Consider the following 20,784-nt stretch of genomic DNA (forward strand, 5'->3'; position numbering starts at 1 on the left):
CATGATGTGTACCACATGCTCCTGTGCATCCCAGCATGGAGTGCTACCCACTATGGTGTGCATCCCACCATGGCCACAGCATACAGCACACCACAGCATGCGTCCCTAAACGATGCATGTTCCAGCATGGTGTGCACCCCACCGTGGTGCAGCTGGCACTGAGCTCCTACAGTGGGTGCAACACAAAACACACGGCAGCACGGGTGTGAGACTGACAAGCAGGTTTCACGTTTCCCCTTTAGGGCTGCCAGGATGATAACACCATGGGGCAAAGCCACTCCACAGTCCCTGCCAACCCTGAGAGCACATCCTGCTTTGCACATCCTCAGCCCAGTGCTGGGCTCCGTAAGCAACGTGCCCTCAGCAGTGATGGACAGGTACCACACACCACTGGCAGGCTCCAGGTCTATCCAACGGTTTGCTCCAATTCTCCACCCCGGGAAAAGCTGCTGTACTTCAAAGCAATGCTAAACTCTGACCCCCTCCTCATGCGTGCTGTGCTCTTTTTCCAAAGTGTAGAAAAATCTGCCAGAAGCCTCATTTTCCAAAGGAGACTTTATTGAGAAGGCAATTCACTGGGGCTTGACCCAAAACAGAGCAGCCGGTGGGAAAACCAGACCTGCGCTCAAGCTACGGCCAAGGAAGGGCCCGTTCATCCTTGAGCGCAGCACTGGGGAGGGAGATGGCTTGGAGGAGCCCAGCACCACTCACCGAGGCTCATAGGGACACAGGTGACAGGGAGGGAGGCCAGCACAGCGGGGTGTTTGCCTCTGGCCACATACCCTGGAGATTTGGCTCTCCTCGAGGCTGTTTGGGCACATAAACTGTCTCCGCTGCGGCCAGCAGCTAGCAGGCATCAGCTCATAGCCAGGTCCCACCATCTGCATTACACGGTGGCTGCCAGATCTGCTCCAGAAGGCACCGCGGTCCCCAGAAGGCACCAACACGAGCGGCTGATAACAACCAAACCCTCTGAAGGCAATTCAGTTGTCTCTTGCTAAAGGAAGAGGGGATTGAGGCACCATCAAAGGCACTTAGACAAACATGCAGATTAGAAGAGCTTTAGAAACACCCTTCAGCGTTTCAGATTTCTCTTGCTTGCTGATTTTCCCTGCTTGGCACTTTATCCCTTTAAAATTAAAACAGAAAACCTGCAAGAAGGCACAACCCAGAGCAGCTATTCTCGGGTGCAAAAATTGAGTCCAGAGCTGAGGCTCTCCCCAGGCTCGTGGATGAGGTGGGGACACCAGAGCAGCTCACAGCCATGGGGCTTAAGCCTCTCGGGCCCTGACAGCACAGTCCCCAGGGCCACCTCAGCTGAAGTCTCGGTCAGGCAGTACAAGGGGAGCCACCAGCGTCCAGAGGTAGAGCAAGAGCCCAGCCCAGCTGGAGGAGATCTTCACCCAGACAGCAGTCCAGGGGCTCGTCATCATCTGGAAGCTCTCGTCAGGCCTGAAACATCAAACGAGCAGGTGGCATGGGTCACAGCACCAGGCCAGCGGGAATGGCAGCCCCCAGTCAGCCCCACACCAGGATAAAGGAGAAGGAAGTAAAGTCTTTATATACCTGGGTAAGGCACCAGCCCAAGTCCTTTGCCCTGCCCTTTCTGAAGGATGCAGTGCCTTAAAACCAGGCCCATAATTAAATACTGATGCCTGCCCCAGAGAACAGCCCCAGCTCTGGGAGAAGCTGGACCGAGCCAGGATGACAAGAGAACAAGAGACCGGAGGAGCAGGAGCTGGCAGGTCTCCATGCCTGGAGCTACACAGCTCCCCTGCGGCTCCCCAGCCAGATCCCACATGGATGCCACCCTGACTCCCCAGCCCGCAGCATCTGGGGGGGGGGGTTGTTTCCCCTACCCCCTCCCATGAGACACCAGTTCAGCAGAGGACACCTTAGCAGGAACCCAGCATCGCTCTTTCATCCCTGCATCCATTCCCCCAGCAACGCCGCTCGTCGCAGCCAAGCTGCCCAGACATCCCCATCCCCGGCAAGCATGACCACGCTGCTGGGGTGCCATGCCAAGAGAGCAGGGCTGCTCACCAGCTCCAGGAAAGCGTTGGGCGTGTCATGAGCTCTACGGACTCAGCTGGGGCAGCAGAGAGGTGGGATGGAAAGAGCCAAACCTAGGCAGCATCTGGCCAGGCAGGCAACCACCTTCTTAGCCTGGAAGTAGCCTTGCTTGTACCTTAAGGTCAACAGTCTAAATTTAACTGGGCATTAAATGAAATGGGTAGCAGCCGTATCTCCCTGTGCCTCCCACTCTCACAGGCTCAGGGGTATATTTAATGCTCTGGCTGCATCTGCAGGTGTCTCCCTAAGCTACTTAAAAATAATTAAAGCTCAGTAGGGTGTGAGCTAAGTTTGCTCAGCCGTCTGAGCAAGCAGCCGTGCCCAGCTCAGTGAGTGCAGAAAGAGCAGATCTATCCCACCCCAGGGAGGAACAGGGATGACCCCAGGAGAGGGGGAGAGTCCTCCACTCTCCACGGCGCTGGGGGACACTTCTGCACAGGCCTAAACTGCAGGCGCTGTCTGGTGCGGGCATGGCAGCTGCATGATGCCCACCTGTACCAGTTGGTGAGCGTCATCATGATGTAGAGGGAAGCCAGGACAAGGCAGAGGTGGAAGAAGGTGTAGTCATAGGACACGCCGTCCTGCTCGTTGTCGTAGGCACGGTGTGGTCCGCTCTCCAACGCGGCATCCTCGCGACCTGCACCAGCCGTGCTCTCCTCCGTCAGCATCAGCTTGTTGACCTGGGCATGGTCTGAGGAGCGGATGCTAAGGGCAGACGAGACGGTGGGTTCAAGGCCAGCATGAAGGCAAGTTCCCCGCTCCCTCCTGGGCTGCCTCCGGGCCAAAGCCACTCTCGGAGCCTGACTTCAGCCCTCAATTCCCTCTGCACAGCCCAGCTGCTTCCTGCTTGCCTCGGGATGTTCGTCAGGGCCCACCCCTGGGAGAACAGGGGACTCTGGAGGACACCACTCGTGCAGAGCTCTCCCGATACTCCGAGAGCTGCAACCGTGACCCTGTGGACCAGCCTGCCTGAGCCCCTGGGGAGCTGGATGGCCTTCCAGCTGCCCTCAAAGCCCCAAGCAGGCTAGAGGAGGCTGCAACCTCTATCAGCCTCAATTTCCCCTAAAAGCCTCCAACGCTTCTCAGTGAGGGTTGGCTCTGCTGAGGGGCAGATGGAGGAATCGCACAGTCCCAGCAGATGACGGCCAAGCCCTTACCTGATGAAGAGTGCGCAGAAGATGAAGATTACCAGCCCCACGATGCTTGGGGCATCCCACCATGTTGTCAGCTGCCCTGTGGCCACTGAAGTACTGGTGCTGTTCCTCACCAGCAGCGTGGGGTTACAGGCTCGGTCTGCAGAGACATATACCCTGCTCAAAGCCTTTTTCCAGCCCCGCTGGTCTGCGGAGACCTTGGGAAAGGCAAACTGCCATCCCCGAGACACAAGCAGTGAGCCCAAGGCCCCTTCTCACTTACTTGGTACATTGGCCAGAGCTGACCAGGTGATGAACATGGTGTACAAGGTGATGAGGGAGGCCTGCAGCAGGCCCGAGTGGGGCTGAGCGTCCTGCAAACACAGCAAGGAGGTGGTCAGGGCTCAGCCCTGCCCGGTGCGTGCTGCGCGGCCCGTGCCACGGCGAAGGAAAAGCCACCTCACCTCCTCCCACACATGCCATGAACAGGGCTGCTGCGACACACACCATGAGCGGCAGCGCTCAGGTCGTGCCGCCATCTCCGGTGCCTTTGATTCCACCGTGAGGAGGTCCGAGTTGCTTCCCAGATAGACAAGTTTCTAGCCCATCTGTCCCAGCAGGGGGTTTTCACCCCATGTCTGCCCATTCAGTGGGGCAGGAGCACCCCAGACACCCCTGTGCTGCTGGCCCCTTTCCAAATGCCGCCAAAGCCCAGAGCCCAGCTATGTCCTGCGGTGGGTGGTCCTGCAAGGCAACAGGGCCTGGGACAAGGCTGCTGGAGGCAAAGTTTGCCAAGATAGGCCGGGTGGGAGAACGTCCCTTCCCTCTGCAGGCGTGAGCCCACGGCCAGGTCCCGCAGACAAGTTGCCTGAGCAAGGATGTGGTGGTCATTCTCCCAAGATGTGGGGATTAGGAGACCTTTGGTGCCAAAGCACTGTGCATCAGTCTTTCACCGCCCACGGCATGGAGCGGGTGGCAGGGACACTAGCTACCCAGGGTCCCGCCCATCCTCACCTGGATCTTGGGCAGGATGGACACAACAGAGACGATGACACAGAAGATGAGGTTGAGGCTGATCAGAGCTTTGTTTTCCGTGCAGGCGTCAGGCTTGGTGTAGTAGACGTAGAGCAACACCACGGCCGCGATGGAGACAGCGTAAAAGAGGAAGGTGACGATGCAAAGAGCTGGGAAAGGGGTAGGGAGAAAAAAGTAGAGGACAGAGCTGAGCCCACCACTCCTCAGCCCTGGATCTCCCCACAAAGCCCCAGCACTAGTCCTAGTGCTAGTCCCTGCCAGAGGACGGGCTTCCTGCCATCCCCCCAGCAGGAAAGGCCCCCTTACTAACCCTCTCCCCTGCCACCACGGCGCATACCTGCGTACCAGCCCTTGGCGTTGCTCTCATTCGCGTTGCGGAGCCACACTTGGCTCCAAGAGTGAGCAAAGTCGATGAGGAGGATGAGCTGGATGAGGATGAAGAGGAAGGAGCCAACCACGCCGAAGTAGAACCAGACTTGGGGGCATTGGAGAAAGAGAGAAAACAGTCAATAGCGGGGAAAAACAGGGATTTGGCAATGCCAGGGACACAGCCAACACGAGAGATCTCTTCCTAGGACCGATGGCCCCACGCCAGGTCAGCCCCATGAGTGCAGCACCCGTCTGCACGCAGGGTGTCCCCATGGCAGCAGAGCTGCCAGCTCCAGCCCCGGGCTCTGCCCACACTGGTGCACCCAGCCTAGTCTCCCCAGGCTTTAAACCTGCACCCAAACAACGTGCTACGACGCGAGGCTGATCTAAAGTGCGGTGGCACTTGCTGCTATTGGTTTTTCAAAATATATGTATATATTTTATATATTTTTATATAATATAACATATATATATATAATATAAAATACAATATATATAAATACATATTCCCCAGCGAAGCCAATTCAGAGGCGAGGGCAATGTCCTGCGCCGCGGGACCAACCGTGCCGGGTGCGCGCGCCGGGGCGGGCGCTCCTCCTCACCTGACGTGAAGGACCCGTCGGGGATGTAGAAGGCCCCCACCGTGATCCCGATCAGCACCAGGAACTTGAAGAACCAGAACCTGCGGGCGAGAGCGAGGGCTGAGGGGCGGCGCGGGGACGAGGAGGCACCTGGCAGAGCCTGCAGCCGGACGGACAGACCCGCCGCGGGAATGGGGACAGAACAGGCCCCAAAAAATAAAAATAAATAAAATAAAGGGGTGGGGGTGGGGGGGGACAGACTTGCCACGGGCCCGCTCCGGCCCCAGGAGCGTGCGCCCGGCGAGCTCACCCGTTCTGCACCGCCGCTCGCGGGTCCTTGCTGCTCCTCACGCACAGCATGACCACAGCGAAGAGGAAGAAGAAGGCGGCCAGGGCGAAGCCCATGCGGTACACGGCCTTGTGGCCCAGGAAACTGCCGCAGTCGACGTGGCTTTGGGCTCCCAGGAGCGAACCGCTGCCCTCGCAGAAGCCGGGCAGCTGCGAGCGTCGGGAGGGAAGAGCGTTAGCACCAGGACCAGCTGGTTTCCTCCCGCCCCTGCTCGGACACGGACCGTAGAGCCGGGGGTCGCGGCTAAGGGCCACGCGCAGCTCAGCAGAGAGCCGGGACGAAGCCCGCTCGTCCCGACCGGGGACGCGGCACGTGCGTGGGTAACGCACGATTTTTTCCCACTGCAAATGTCACCTCCTTGGAAAAACAAGATTAATAACATCCTCTCCCAGCGAGACCCTTGGAAAGGAGGAACGGGAGCAGCGTCAGGGCCAGCAAAACCAGCTTCCTGATCGAGCCTCACGCGCCCGCTCGGAGCTGAACCTCTTCCCCGCGGTGACAAAGTCGAGCGCCCGCCACCCGCTCCCCTTCCCTGCAGGGCCTCCGCCAACGCGCAGGCATCCTTTACCTTGTGCAGCTCCTTTTCCACGCCGGGTATTATCATAATGATGGAGACGAGGGTGCCGAGGAAGAGGAAGAAGGTGAAGAGGAGGCGGGAGACGGTGGAGTTCCTGGCCGAGGGGCAGCAGGCGCAGAGCAGGCAGGGCGCCGAGCCGCAGAGGCAGGACGCCTGGCAACGAGAGCCGTCCTCGGCGTCACCTCGTGCTGCCGTCCCTCGCCCTCCCCGAAGGCCATATTACTAACCCCATTTCGTACGGGGGGGGGGGGGGAACCGAGGCACGGCGAGGTCCCGGCTTCCTGAACCAGCAGCGGGGTGGCGACCGCCGGGCACCTTAGTGCCGTCAGCACCGCACGGGCTGACGTTATTTTTCCCGGACGCACGTCCAAGAACTGGGCAAAATCAGCCTTGCCAGGAGAAAATCTACCTTTCATTAGACCATATTCGCAAGCCATCGCGGCTGCTGCCAGCTCTCCCCGCCGGCGCGCTACGGAGCTGCTGTTCGCATCCCTGCAGACGTGCTGAGCTGAGTGCTCCTCTAAGCACCGTCCTGAGCGACACCGGTGTGCAAATGCCTACTTAACACCTATATATTTTAAAACCTACACCTAAATATTAAATATATATTTTTTTCCTTAACCAGTTTTCCACTTTTACCCACCTCGATTTGAGTTTTGACAACTGCTGCCTTTAATAATAATACTAATACACACGCACACACACACACATATATATAAAGCACAGCAGTTCAGTTTTGGATTAAACAGAATAAGCCCCTGGGAGCGAGGAGTCGGCAGAGTCTGCGTCCGCCACTCAGCTCCTCCACGCTGCTTTAAATCAAGTCAGGGTCTGGGAGAAGCCAGAAGCCATCCCAAGCCGCCAATCCTCCCCACGCCACGCGCAGCCCCAGCGGAAATCCAGGAGCAGGTACTGGCAAACTTCCAGTTAGGAGAACCCGCACATAAACCAGCAGAAATCACCTACTCAGAGCCTGTTTGAAATATTACGGCTTCGCTTTCAAAGCATCTCCTCTAACGTAAACGCATTTCAAAGAAAACCATTTCACAATTTACGGCATCGGACATTTTTAACTCCTATAGGCAAACGAGAGTCTTGCTAGGAAATTACTCCTGTGTTGCGACCATTTCTGGTCCTCATTGGACAATTTTCCCTCTCTTTACAGGTGAGGTTTATTGATGTATTTTGCTTTCAACATTTCATTTTTTGCCTTCGAACCGCTCTTCCTCTCCTGCACATCAGCGGGTCATATCCATACACACGCTTAAAAACACCAGAATGGTTCAGATCTCTCTCAGCAGCAGGCGATGTGCGTATGTATGTATTTATTTTTATTCAGAAAAGGCAAATACTTTCTTCCTACCTATACCCAGCAATCAATATTAACTAAATATCTCCAATCGCCAGCTATTTCTAAATATCAGCTAAAATGTACATTTCCTATTCCCAAATCAGTAAACAGGGAGTTTCTCGATGAACTGAAATTATTACCATCTCCCCCAAATTCGGATATTCCCCAAAAGCGGGAGAAACGATTTATTCCAATGCCTGAAAGATACCTTGAGCCCGAACACTTCTTTCAGCCCTTCGCTATACCGCCATCACACTCCCCCCCCCCGCCACCTAAGCGGCGGAAAAAAGTATTGCCAAAACACACGTCCAAAAAAAAAAAAAAAAAAAAAAAAAGATTTCAAATTTGGAATTGTAAAAAAAAAGTTTATAACAAGAAGACACTGAACTCCCCATTGCTTCATCAGACACACGCGAGCGCGGACGTTTGCAAGCAGCTAGTCTGTGCTCCCAACTCACTAGAGATGGCTCGAAAAATTATTTTGTTAAAACCTGTAATAAATTTTTTTAACCTGTCATAAAGCATGTAATTCTTTGAGAAAAATCAGATCTTTCCCGATTTATTCTTCTTTATGCAGAGAGGCTGTGACAGGGCACGGAGGAGCCCACCAGCGCGACCCCCTTCCTGCAGGGACGGTCGTGCCGCATCTCCCCTCTCTCAAGCAGCTGCTTTATTTTTCTTTATTTTTTCCTTCATTTTTTCAACATACCTGGTTTCTGCAACCCAAAAGCATGAAAAAGTGACCTTCAATTTAAGATTGCCTCTTTCCATGATCACTCAATTCACCATGTATGCAAGAGTGCATCTAAACTGTGACAGCGTTATTGGGTTTCATTTTTGAAATAAAAAAAAAAAATAAAAGGAATAGCAGGAAAAAAATCTTTTTTTTTTTTAATGCAAAATTTAGGTTCAGTCCTAAATTAACCAAGCATTTCAGCACAAACTTAACTTTAAGCTCACCAAGAACTCTACCAACTCCAGCTCCTCTCACTTGAGCACCAATTTAAGCAAAAAAGCACCAAAACCCCAAGCTCGCTGCAACTGGCCTGAAAAAATAATGAGTTTTTTGTCATTACAGAGGCTACCGATGTGGGGTTTTAGCCCCTGGGGTACAGGCGCTTCATCCTGGCAAGTTTTTCTTGGCCTGGCGGTTGCAAAGGAACCAAGACGGATGCTGCAAGCTGTCTGAACAAAAACGAAACCTCGTGCAGAGACCTGTCCTCAGCACTCAGAGCTTTTGCTTTTATAAAATATATATTATATATATGTAAATGCAGCATTGGAAATGCTTTGTTTCGTGTCCTAAGCGGATTTTTGAGGACGGTTGCAAGCACAGCGGTTAACGCACAACGGCATCGGCCCGAATGGAAAAAGGGAAATGAAAGGGCAGTGGCTGCTTTGCGAAACCAGCAGCTCAACTGGAAAGCGTTGCTTTCCAGCCACTGCAGATTAAAGATTAATCTCTCCGGTTGCGCTATCAACTTCCGTACTGAGCGTGGCTCACCTACGGCCGGACTCTGGCGTAGCTCCTGCCTGGCGCTTTGCTGTGCCCGGGGAGGCTCCGGGACCCCCCTCGTGCACCAGCTCCACGGGAGGGAATAGGAGAACTAACCCAACCGGTGCCTCTCCCCCATTCCCATGGCCTTGGCCAGAATGTTTTTTTTTTCTTTTTTTTTTTGGGGGGGGGAGAAATACAGAATTTGAGCAGAATCCGCCACATCCCCCGCTCCTGATTAACTCCCGGGTTTTTCCAGTATCGGCCTGTACGTAAAAGCACCCGATCTAGGACACGCGAGGTCGGCCTCAAGCTTTAAATTTCAAAAGCTCGTTAGAGCATCGAAACTCTCGGTCAGGTTGCAAAACCGGCCCCGTTTCCAGGCCATGCCAGCAGCTCCCCAGCGGAGGTTTCGCAGACCTGTCTCGGCCTCACCCCTACGGGTGAAGCAATCGCAGTGGGATCCGGGCCAGGAAGGCCAGCGCTGGGGCAGGTCCCCACGGCACCGGCACCCTCGGGCGCACCTCCAAGCCCCTGGACGGCTCCATGGATGGGAAGCCCAGGAGGCTCCTGGCCAGGTTTTGGGGAGCCGAGGTGCGTTGCCAGCCTGCGCCGAAGCCCCTCGGCAAGCCCCAGCCTCGCTCCTCCGTTTCGGAGGCCCTTTCCCTCCCTCTCCCGGGCAAAAGTGCATGGGTGCCCCCACCCTGGCTCCTTCTCCTGCTCCAGCCACAGCCCCAGTTTGGGGCTCAGTGGGGAGAACGGGGCAGGACCCTCCCAGCATCGCCGGGGGCAGCAGCATGCGATTCCTCGCTTCCTCCCCCCCACCCCAGGTACAGCTGGATGGGACTCCCCGGTCCCCCTGGCCACCTGGGCTGAACCCCTCCAGACCCCCCCCCCCAGCTGCAGCAAGGCATGACTCCACCACCCAGACCCCTGGGTGCAGCGGGGGACACCACCCCTTCGGAGTGCCCTGGGGCCCCCCATCCCCACCAGGCACAACGCTCCCCTCCATCCCCCTGGGTGCAACAGGGTGCAACACCCCCTCGGGGTGCACTGGGACCCCCCCGTCCCCGTCCCCACCAGACACAGCCCTCCCCTCCATCCCCCTGGGTGCAATGGGGTGCAACACCCCCTCGGGGTGCCCTGGGACCCCCGCGTCCCCACCAGATACGACCCTCCGGGACACCCCCTCCAGTTCCCCTAGGTGCTGTGGGGTGCAACGGGGTGCAACGCCTCCCCCCCCCCCCCCCGCCATACCCGAGTCTGCCCCCACCCCGCGGGCCGGCCGGGCCGGGCCGGGCCAGGCGCTGCGGAGCCCCCCCCCCCCGCCGCCGCCGCCGCCGCCGCCGCCGCCCGGAGCCCCGGGGCCGGGCGGACACTCACGCAGCTGAGCAGCGAGCAGACGCCGAGGCAGGCGCCCATGGTGCGGCTTCAACCGCGGCGCGGCCCGCTGCGCCGGCAGCCGCGCTGCTGCTCCGCTCCGCTCCGCTCCGCTCGACCCGCCCCGAGGCCGCGCTGCGGGGCGGGAGGCGGCGCCGAGCCCGGCCCCGGCTCGCAGCCGCCGCGCTCCGCTCAACACGCTCCCTGCAGCCAACCGCACGCGTTTTCCCCTCTCCGATCCCCGGCCCCAGCTCTTAGCTGCTGTCCTATCCAGCGCCGGGGCTGTGATTCTTCCCATCTGGAGGCGTCTAAAATGCCGGGAGCTTTGCACAGCTCTCGGCGTCATCCCCATCTCCCAGGCCCGGACGTGGCCCCTCTGCAGCAGGAGGGAAGGTGGCTGCGCCGCTTCGCCACGCAAGCAGCAGCGGCTGTCGCGCGAGACGCGTGGGTCGCGCCAACCCGCCAGGCCAGGGCAGCCGCCCGCTGCCTCCTTCCCAGCTGCCTGTTGGAGCAGACCATTTCGGCAGCGTTCCCCTCGCTCCCCGTTGGAGCAGAGCGTGCTGTCTCTGAGCTGCGGCTGGGGAACAGCCGGGGTCTAAAGCCAGTTTCCCGCACAGCCCGAGAGGTTCAATCCAGAACGGGAAGGCTGCGGGAGGAGTAGGATCTGCATCCCCATGCAGGGGCACGTTGAGTCCAGCTCCAGCAATCTGCCCAGTCTGACTTTTTCTCTTCAGTGAGCAAATATTGTCATCTGGAGCAAGGTCTCAGAGTCCTTCCGCTGTTGGGAAACCTCTTTTTTTCCCCACAGAGCAGTGTCCGCTTGGGTAGCTGCTGCTTGCACCCGATGGCCGTGGTGCCCCACAGCCTGTACGGCAGCGTGGCACGCCGGCACTGCAGGCAGGCCCGCCCGTTCAGACACAAAAGCAGGAACAGGAGAAATGAGAGTGAGGCCACTTCTGGCAAATGCCACGACTCCAGTGCCGCACGGATGGAGCCGCAACAACGGCAGGAGAGCTGGCACAGGCGAGGTACGGAGAGTCTGGCCAGCCCTCGGCGCTGTAAATTAGAGTGAAGAGACAAAGCAGCCGCAGAGCCATGAAAATAGGTTGAACGCGTAGCAAAGGCAGTCTGAGGTATGAACCGGAGGTCGCAGATCGAAGGTGAGGTAGGACCTGCTGGTGATGCGTCCGAATCTGCTTTGCCACCAAGCTAAGCAGAATAAACTCCAGAGAAAGGCCCTAGGAGGGAGGATTAGAAGATTGGATTTCAGCGTGGAATATGTCCTGGGCAAGAGAGACGGCCTCTGCAGAGGGAATAAAGACGCCTCAGTTTGTATGCAGAGTCCTCGGGTCGTTTTACAGCTGGGGGCCGATCATATTTGTCCTCACTTCTGGTGTCCTGGCATCTCATGGCCAGTGTCACTCCTGATGTACTGCAGGGTGATAGTGCCTGCAATCAGGCCCGGGGTGGAGGCCGCAATGGGCCACCAAGAATTTAACACGCTCATCCTCTCCCAACTCATCCGCACCAGCTTTGGGAGGGCTCTGCCAGGGGGATCAGAGTGTGAGTAATTAGCGATGCAACTCCTAATTGTACGACCCTCATTACACAAGCGTTTACAGACTCTGGATTCCTTTGCAGCTGGGTTTCTGTGGACTCCCCCTCTCCGCTTGCAGAAATGAAACGATGAGCACAGAAATGTGTTCCGGGGCTGGGGCACTGCCCACTCGTCCTGACTCTGTTGCTGGGGCTGATCACTCACCTCCTTTAAAAGCAGCCCACAGGCAAATGGTTCAGCCACGGGTTATATCTAATTTCACACTGTCACCCCACTCTCCTCTGACATGGCTGAAAAGTGAGAGCTGTTCCTCTAATGGCAGCTCTGGGTCTCGGCTGCACGAGGGATCTTTTAAGTTCATTGACTGCAAATTGACTCCCATCAGAAATGCTAGGCTGGATATGGAGTTGGTGACAGCCCTGGAGACGCAGAAATGCAGTGTGCAAGCGGCTCCGTGCCATGAGGACGAAGGGCAGTGAGGGCCCTGGGACCAGAGCTAGGTGTGCAGGCATGCTCAGCTCTGCGTCCCAGCCCATCTTTGATGTAGGCTCCCGAAAGCGTTACTGTCTGCTCATCACTCAGCGGTTGAAAGGACCAGCTGGCTGGACTGGACCCTACTAAGTCCAACACATTTTCGCTGCTGCTGCTGTCCCTCCTACAGAAGCAGATGAAATTTCAACCTCCATGTTGAAGATCAATCCCCTGTAAGAGGCCCTCTGCTACCTTACCCTTAATGCCTGCCTATCTTCTTCTTCTTCCTCCCTGTCATCCGTCTTTAGTCTGAGAGAAACATTGCCCCAGAGAGAAGAACTGGGAGAAAGGAGAAATGCAGAAACCCTGGAAGCAGGGAAGGTTTCTGTACTGCTGGGCTCATTCCCCAAACCTGGAAAGATCATTCCTGCCTGCCATAGAGTGGAATAAATCCAGAGCAGCTCTCATGTGGAAGTTGGACCCAAAGCTTCATGACTGATACTGCCCTAGGCTCTAGTTCCACTGGAATCCACGTGAGCTGGGGTTTTCAGGCTTTGCTTCAACTATCTTGGAGGGCATCCGTGTGTGTGTGTGTGATTTGCTGGGTTTTGATGCGTGGGACACTCTCCGTCCTCGCTGGGAACCTGGCAAAAGCAGTTTGCCCAGGCACAGTCAAGCTGCAATCGTAATTCAATCCAACTGCTGCATCCCATTGCCCCTCTGCAAAAAGGGAATGTGACCAGGGCAGACTCCTGGAAGGGATGGTGCTTGGTGGCTTCCCCTTGTAGATCTGGCTATAGCCCTCCAAGACAGGGCAGGGAAGAGGCTGAGCAGATCTGTGTGGATCTTCTTCCTGCGGGAGGGTGGCCATGGAGAGCACAAGGTGCTCTGAGTGTCCCAGCTGGCCTGCAGGTGCTGGTGGCCAGGAGGTAAGGAGCTTGAAAGGGTGCATAAGGAACAACTGCAGGCAACTAGGTCTTCAACGTAAAGGGGCAACACTTGGCTCTCACGTGGCTGCAGACAAATCTTGGTATGATTCGTAAGAGATGTGCTCATGGAAGAAATTTCCTCTTGCCTAAATGGATCAGGCTTCGTGCTCTGAGTGCCTGCACAGCTAGGCTGGAGGAAGGAATTCTTCATCGCGGTCTGCCTCCTGAACCTGCTCCACACCGTGAGGGCCAAACGCCCGGCCAGGAGGATCACGGGCTGCCTGCCCACGTGTCGCTAGCGGCGAGCATGGGAGACGGGGCTTTGCACAGCAGAGCTTCCCATGAGGCTCCCGGCCCGCGCGCGCTGCGCCTGGCTCGCGCCCCTCTCTGCCGTTCCCATCTGGAGTCTGGCGCATCCAGCCCGGAGCTGCGAGCAGCGCTCCGTTACCCAGGCATGTATAATTCAGGGGCTGAGATAAAAAGGGACGTGCTAGCCCACTTCCAGGCCCTAAATTTAGACAGCGTAGAAAGCACATGAATATGCAGCAGCAGCGCGCGGGCTGCTGGGAGCGGGGGGCCTGGTCCCCTGGCACACGGGGCACTGGATGTGCCCCGCCGCGTCCTTGAGGCAGAGGAGGCAGTCACGTTCCCCACTCCAGGGGCTTAAGGAAAAGCTCTGCTGTTTGGCCTCAGACCACCGATCGGCACAAATAAAAGACAAGCTTCAGTGGGATCCCGAAAGTTGCCAGCTGGATCCAGCGCTGCAAGAGAAGAGGTCAGCACCCATAAATTGCTCGCTGATCTCAGCTTGGCCTTTCACTCGGGCGCTGAGTACTCGTGAGGTAGCTGTCATCCGTGCCAATGAGTCGGCAGCTCCCAAGAGGTCATTTTTCTGTTCGGTGCCGGCGCGTCTCGAGAGGCCGCTCTGTGCATTTGCTAGGGGCCCTGGTCTGCCTGGAGGAGCGCGGGCCATGCGGGGCAGCTTGGACACTCGGAGAAGACCCCTCTGTGGGCATCTGGGCAGGGAAGGAGGTGCCCTGAGATGTGCCAGCTCTCGGCACACATGCAGACCCCAAGAAGAGCTCCTGTCTCTCCCCCAACAGATAAAATGCTCCATATCTGTGCTCTGGGGCTGGTTCACGTATGCATGGGAGACGTTTGATCAGGTGAGCTCGAAGCAGCTGCTGTCCTGTGCCTTCTGCGCACGCTGCCCTCCTGACCCCCCACCCCAAACCTGGTGCCTTCCTTTCCTCCAGAAGCTGTTGCCTCCAGTTAAGACTTCTGACCAGTCCTTTCCTCAGAGGGGAGGATGCCCAGCAGCAAACTGGTTTCATGCATAGTGCTGTGAGGTCTCAGCAGGAACTGCTGAAATCCTGCCTGCCGCTGGGCTCCAGCTGCTCCTGGGAGCGAGCAGGGAGGTGGGGGTTGTCCAATGCTCAACAGACCCCAAAGGCTCAAGTTCTGCACAGTTTGCTTTGCCCCCTCGGGTCCCCTTTGATGGTGCCACCAGATGGCAGTGCCGGGATGACACCAGCGCGCTAGGTTCCTCCCAGCTGGGAAGGAGTGAGGGTGCCCAGCAGCAGCAGACAGACCGGTCCCTGGGCTGTCCCCAGGCAGCACGAAGCTCTGCCAGCACTGCCGCTGCCCATTTCGTCTTCCCTCATGCCTAAACCTGAAGAAAGCTAAGTCTGTTTTTCCTGGCAGTCTGCTTTTTCTGCTTTCCTGGGTTTTCTGCTATCTCTGCAAAGCTGTAGCAGCAGGGCATCCTCCAGCCGCTGGCCCTGGCAGCAGCCTTGCCTCTCTTCTCCCTCCCTCACAACGTCGCAGCGTGGGGATGTGTCCACGCTGCTCACACTTGCCTGGCGTCGCTGGGCTCTCAGGCCTCCCCCTGAGCTGGCCAGGTCACAGCCACCTGCTGCTTTTCATCCCCATGGCCCCAGGGCAGCACCACCCTGCTAGCCCCCTTGGGTTGAAGGGCAGGGAAGAGAGGAGCCCTCCAAACAGCTTTCAGGGCCACTTCTCCAGCTCACAAAGGGCTTTCCTGGTGCGGCAGGGGATGCCACCCATGCTGCTCCTGAGGAGAAGAGCTGGGACTTGCCAAAAGAGCCTGGTCCCTATCGCCAGCAAGATGGGACCAAGGGAGGCCTGCAGATCCTACTGGAATGAGCTCCTGGGCATGAGCCCTTGCACTTCGTAGGAGAAAAAGGACAATGCAAGGGTGAAAGCAAAGTGCTTTAGAGACCCCTTTGAGCCTCTGCTTGCATGGGAGAGGAGCACGCAGTGAGCAAGGAGGACAGAGAAGCGTCATACACAGCATATAAGAAGAGAAAGATGCCAGGCCCCGGGGCTCACCGAGCAGTTTACTATTGAAAATAAAGAGTCCTCACACATTTAGACTTTGTGCTGTCTGTAGGGTCCATTTCAAACCCAGGAGTGTGTTGGGCAGCAGTTCGGGTAACGCCTAACAAGCACACACCTACACTCACAGAGAGTCTTGTGCTAGGCTGCAAGGTTCATTTATTTCTTTATTGCTCTGGGTTTCTCGGTCAGTCCCCCAGCATAACGTCCAGTGGCGGAGGAGAGCGCCCGGTGCCCTGTGATTCTTTACCACGGCCATTTTGCCGCGGTGTCTTCCGGGCTCAGAGACCTGCGCAGCCAAAGACGCAGCTTCACAATCCCCTTCCCAAAGCAAAAGGAGACGGGCGTGCTCCGCTCTGGCTTCATTTCGCAGCTGATCGTGGCAATGCGCTGGCACCTCCAGGCACGTAGGGCAGCTTATCGCAGGTCCCTGCAGCGCTATCGCTGTTGTTACCGCCGATGGGAACACAGCGCGATGATGGAAGCGCAAAGTCCTCCACCAGACAGTGCTCAACAAAATCTGCACAGAGGTAGAACAACATCAACCCTCTCCTGCTGCTGCACGTCCCCCAAGGCTACCTGCCGTTGCGCCTCCACCTCACTGGCTTCTCTTCGAGGGCTTGGTTTGCAACTCGGGTGGCTACTGGGCTTCTCCTCAGATCGACCCATCTCCCCTCCCCTCCTGCCTTGAGAAGGGGGCACCCCCATGCCAGGGCAGCGGCGGGGCCGCCCTGCTCGCGGGGCATCGTCTCCCTCTGTTGCCCCTACTAAGCCGGCTCCTGACTCCTCTCTTTGCCCCTGATTCCCCAGAAGAATACCTCTCGGCTGCACGCGTAGCACCTCGGAAAGGTGATGCTCTTCCTTAGTTTGTTATTTGCAGCCACCTGGCATAAAACATCAGGCCAGCTGGCTGCTGCAGCAGCTGCCATTGGGTCTCCAAGCTGCAGGAAGGGAGAGGAAGAAAGGAAAAGAGCTCAGAAGGTGCAAGGACGAACTCTCTGCCCACGCACCCAAGTGCCTGCGCTCCCTCCCAGCCGGCACCCTGCATTGCAGGCACCTGGGCATCTGCCCCGGGCACCCGCAGCCAGCAGCAGACAGCTCTCCCTCCCGCCAGAGCGCCAGCAGAAAGGTCCTGCGCGCCCCTACGCAGGCTCAGCGCAGCCCCGAGCGGGCTCCCTGCGCGGCCCCGGCCAGGGCAGCTCTGCTCTCACCATCGCCTCAGCTCCCTCCTCCAGCTGCGCCAGCCTTCGCGCCGGGCAGTGCTGCGGGCACCCGGCTCCTCTTCCTCTGCCGGCTCTTCCTGCCCTTCCTCCCCCACATCCTCAGAGCAGGGCAGCCAGCAGAGCTCGGCCTTTTCCTTTTGCTACCAGAGCAGGAGAGGGAGGCAGGCTGAGTGTGGATTCAGCGGGAAGAGCAAGGCCAAATAGGAAGGGCCGAGCTCCGAGCTCTGGGTTGGAGGGACCCTCTCCCGAGGACGGGCTTGCCCAGGGCTCTTTTCTCCCGCAGCGCTGCTCCCGGCCCCAGGGGAAGAGCAAGGGGACGGAGCCGCAAGGCCGCCTGCGTGAGCGGGAGCCCTGGGGCTGGCTCGGGGAGCCCCCAGCCAGCACACACGGAGAGTCCCCCTTCTTTACCAGCTGCCTTTCGGCCTCCCGCCACTGCTGCTCCATCTTCTCCAGCAGCTGCTGGTTGATGAGCAGAGTTTGTCCCAGGGCCTGAAGAGGGAGAGAGGAAGAGCTCGAGAGCTGGAGCGGGAGCAGGAGGCTGCCGGGGAGCAGGGCGATGGCCGGCACTGCCCTGCGGCTGACCGGCGCCGCTCTGCACCCCGCCGTCTGGGCGAGGGCTGCGCCCGCACGCGCGTGTGCGGCAGCATCCCCGTGCGGGTGCCGGGGCGACAGTCTGCCTTGGGCGGCTCTCCCACCTCGAGGCTCTGCTTTGGCCGCTCCTCGTCTCGGGGGCCTTCCTGCAGAGCCACGTCCTCCTGCTGGGACGGCGCAGGAGTCTCCAGGGCTGGCCCAGACGGCTGAGAAAGGAGAAAGCATGCTGGTGGGCCTGACCGCGACCTAGCGAGACCCAGCACGTACCTCCTTGAAGGCGAGGGAAGAGCGGGAGCCTCGGCCGGCTGCCCGCTCCCGTCGAGGCCAGCCTGGCTGGGCCCGCGGAGCGCCAGGCTGCGAGGAGAGGGCCGGCAGGCGCCGCGGGGCCTGCGGGAGCTGCCGGGGCCGAGCCCCGGCAGGCAGCGGGCAGGGGAGCCCAGCACCCAGGGCGCCGGGCTTTGTGGGACGAGCTTGGGGGCTCCCCATCCCCACCAGCTCACCCCTGGGACGGAGATCTTCTTGAAGGATCTGCCAAAGGCCTGGAGCTCCTTGGCGAGCTCCATTTCTGGAAGGAAAAGGGCAGAGGTGAAAAGAGAGCTCCAAAGCCAGCAGGACTTCCCTGCTGTTGGGCTCCCCGTGACAACCCCGTGCAGGACCGCTCGCGGGGGCACACACACTGACCCCTGCCCCTGCCGCCCCTCTGCCCCCCAGCAGCCCCCGGCGCCCAGCCCGCTCCCGCTGGGCGCCAGACCTCACCCTCCGCCCTTGCCTGCCTACCCTGGCAGATGGCTTCCTCCATGTAGGCGGCCAGGTCCTTCACGTACTTGGAGATGTACGTGACGGCCGCATCTACAACCTCGTCGCAGCGGGGCGCCGGGGGCTGCTCTTCCGCTGCTGGAGGTTGTTCTGCGACACGGGCACGAGGGGGACGAAGGGGGAAGAGAAGAGAGTGACCGAGCGCTGCTCCCGCCAAGCACGCCCGTTACCCAGCCTGCGCCGCCCAGGAGCCACACGTGTCCTGAGCTGCTGGAGCAGCCAGGCAAACAGCAGCAGCGGGTCGGGCGGGTGAACCTCGCGGGGGCCCCGCGGCGCTTCCCGCCCCCGACTGCCCTGCCCGCGGGCTGCCTCGCCAGCACGCGCCAAACGCCTCCTTGCAAATCCCTCCCGGCTCCCCCAGCTCTCCTGGCGTCGCCGGGACGAGACGCCCTTTGCAGCCGGCAGCTGCGCTCGGCCCAGCGCGAGCCCGGCACGTCCCCGTCCCGCCAGCCCTGCTCCCCGGGCACCCCGGCACCCAGGGGCTTACCCATCCCGGAGTCATCTCCGCCAGAAGGGATCTGCCCTTCCTCAGCGCTGGGGACGCCGGCGTCGAGGCTCTGCTCGAGCTTTGGGGACAAGGGTGGGGAAGAGACCGGCTCAGCGGGGCGGGGGGAGCTGCGGGGGGACGGGACCCCGGGGGAGGCCGGGGGCCCTGGGCGGGGAGGGCGAAGGCGGCGCAGGGCTGCTGGAGGCGCCGCGCTGGTGCTCGGCGCGCGCCGGGCGCAGCCCCCGCTGCAGCAGGAGGGGTCGGGACCCTGCGCCCCGGGCTCGGCGGCTCGGCGGCAGGCGCGGGAGTCCCGAGAGCTGCGCGCCGGGCGCTGCCCTGGCTCACCGGGTCCTGGGCGCTGGCCGGGCTGGAGGCGACGGTGCCGCGCTCCCCTCGCTCCTCCTCGACGCCCGTGGCAGCGAGCGTCTCCGCGGGCGCCCGGGGCCTCCGCAAGAGCCTCTTGCCGGAGCGCAAAGCCGGCACTGCAAGGAAGGGCCGAGCCCCAGGCGTGAGCGCCGGCGCCCGCCTGCCGCGGCACGAGCCCCGCTTGCTCCTGAGGCTCGGGGGGCTGCCGGGGCAGGGAGCTGCCTCCCCGCCCGGGGCGCCGGCGGCTCGCGGCGCTTCCTCACCCGCGCAGGATCTGCCCAGCGCCCGGAGGCGGAACCTCACGGCCCGCAGCCAGGTCCTCCCGGCCCCGCGAGCCGGCCCCGCGCGCGGCAGCCCGCGCTCGCCCTCCGGGCTGCGCTCCCCCCACGGCAGCGCGGCAGAGCTCCAGGCGTCCTCCGCGTCCCCAAGGGCAGCGGCGGCCGCCTGCCGCTCCAGCTCCAGCTCCTCCCGCCAGTGCCTCTCGGGCAGCTGGAAGCGCACGCGCTTGGGGGGGTCGTTCCTCCTGCCGTCCCTCCGAAGCATGGCTACGGCGGGGGCTCGCAGCCGCCCACGATGGGCGCCCGAAGCCGCAGGAGGAACGGGAGGTGCGAAAGTGCTGCTCGTTCTCGCGGTCAAACCACCGAGCAGCTCCACGCGCCACCTCCCACCTCCTCGGTCGCCCGAGGACTGCGGCGCCCGGCCGCGAGCGCCCGACACCACCGCCGAGGCCACTGTGACCCGCGAGCGCCGGCGCCGATGCGCCCGCGACACGGGCCCGTGTCAGAGAGGGAGCGGACGAGGCGTCTCTGCCGGCTGGCAGGGCCGGGCTCCGCTCCAGCCCCTGCGCGGGGGGCGCCAGCCCCGGTGCCGCTGCACACGCGGCCAGCAGCGCCCAGCCGCTGTCCCCGGCCACAGAGCCCCCGCGGTCCCCACCTGCCCCTTCCTCCCACACCGGTTTGGGGCCACACCAGCACCCGGGGGTTTGGGCAGCCATTGCCTTGCCACGGCTTTGCCGGCTGCGCGGCGAGCGCTTGGCGCGGTGATGTTCGGCTGAAGCCCCGAGCACAACGCAGCACCCCAGAGCCGTCGACTGGCAGGGCTGGCACCCAGGAGGCAGAAAGAGATGCCTTGTTGTTGGGTTTTTTGTGCCCAGGTTTGTTAAAATTTGTTTCCTGTCGCAGAGCCTGGAGGTTTTTTGGTTTGGGATGCAGATCCCTCATCTGCCGCCAGCTTGGCAACTGCTTCTCCCTTCCGGAGGCCGCGCTGGCGAGTCCCCGGCACGCGTCGGGCTGGCGCTGCAGCTGCCGCCTCCCGAGCCGAGGAAGCGTGCAAAAACCCCGCCACGAGCAGAAATCCACGTCCTGGGAAAACTCGCTACCACGTGGCGGCGCTGGGAGATGGGGACGGTGACAGATGTCACCGGGGGCCACAATCTCTACGGTCCCTGTGCGGGTCGACGATGCCGCAGCCCGCCCCCCCCGGGCTCTGCAGAGGGGCTGGGCTCGGACAGGGCTGGCGACGGCTCCGCTGGGACACACGAGCGACAGGCCGGGGGGCACAGGGGGGTCCTGCCCCCTGCCTGGGTGGCTCGGGGGGGGTGCAGAAGGGGGACGGGACACTCGCAGCTGTGCCCCGAGGACTC

At 60.2% G+C, this 20,784-nt stretch overlaps 2 protein-coding genes across 2 annotated transcripts; both read right to left on the minus strand.

Moving 5' to 3' along the window:
• Positions 1-540: 540 nt before the first annotated feature.
• Positions 541-10,446, minus strand: SERINC2 (serine incorporator 2). Its single transcript, XM_062594026.1, has 10 exons — positions 10,347-10,446; positions 6,109-6,270; positions 5,502-5,689; positions 5,213-5,292; positions 4,579-4,716; positions 4,221-4,390; positions 3,490-3,580; positions 3,231-3,366; positions 2,566-2,778; positions 541-1,452 (listed from the first exon to the last, which is right to left on the minus strand). Exons 1-10 carry the CDS (start codon positions 10,383-10,385, stop codon positions 1,314-1,316), a joined length of 1,356 nt encoding a protein of 451 aa, XP_062450010.1. The 5' UTR covers positions 10,386-10,446; the 3' UTR covers positions 541-1,313.
• Positions 10,447-15,688: 5,242 nt separating this feature from the next.
• LOC134150430 (uncharacterized) lies at positions 15,689-19,685 on the minus strand. The gene is made up of 10 exons (XM_062594353.1): positions 19,406-19,685; positions 19,122-19,258; positions 18,777-18,855; positions 18,251-18,379; positions 17,974-18,038; positions 17,578-17,679; positions 17,291-17,371; positions 16,871-17,022; positions 16,478-16,600; positions 15,689-16,179 (listed from the first exon to the last, which is right to left on the minus strand). Exons 1-9 carry the CDS (start codon positions 19,683-19,685, stop codon positions 16,522-16,524), a joined length of 1,104 nt encoding a protein of 367 aa, XP_062450337.1. The 3' UTR covers positions 15,689-16,179; positions 16,478-16,521.
• Between the last annotated feature and the right edge of the window lie 1,099 nt (positions 19,686-20,784).

The sequence above is a fragment of the Rhea pennata genome, chromosome 23 (assembly GCF_028389875.1).
Source record: "Rhea pennata isolate bPtePen1 chromosome 23, bPtePen1.pri, whole genome shotgun sequence".
Taxonomy (NCBI): Eukaryota; Metazoa; Chordata; class Aves; order Rheiformes; family Rheidae; genus Rhea; species Rhea pennata.

Excerpts from the sequence above, each read along its gene's own strand:
- SERINC2 (XM_062594026.1), bottom strand. The coding sequence starts at position 10,385 with ATGGGCGCCTGCCTCGGCGTCTGCTCGCTGCTCAGCTGC. Across the intron at positions 4,717-5,212 it reads CGACGGGTCCTTCACGTCAG|TCTGGTTCTACTTCGGCGTG; the intron begins GTGAGGAGGAGC and ends AATGCCCCCAAG. Across the intron at positions 3,367-3,489 it reads AGCTCTGGCCAATGTACCAA|ACCGAGCCTGTAACCCCACG; the intron begins GTAAGTGAGAAG and ends ATGTCTCTGCAG.
- LOC134150430 (XM_062594353.1), bottom strand. The coding sequence starts at position 19,685 with ATGCTTCGGAGGGACGGCAGGAGGAACGACCCCCCCAAGCGCGTGCGC. Across the intron at positions 18,380-18,776 it reads CGGAGATGACTCCGGGATGG|AACAACCTCCAGCAGCGGAA; the intron begins GTAAGCCCCTGG and ends CCCGTGTCGCAG. Across the intron at positions 18,039-18,250 it reads GGAGGAAGCCATCTGCCAGG|AAATGGAGCTCGCCAAGGAG; the intron begins GTAGGCAGGCAA and ends TTTTCCTTCCAG.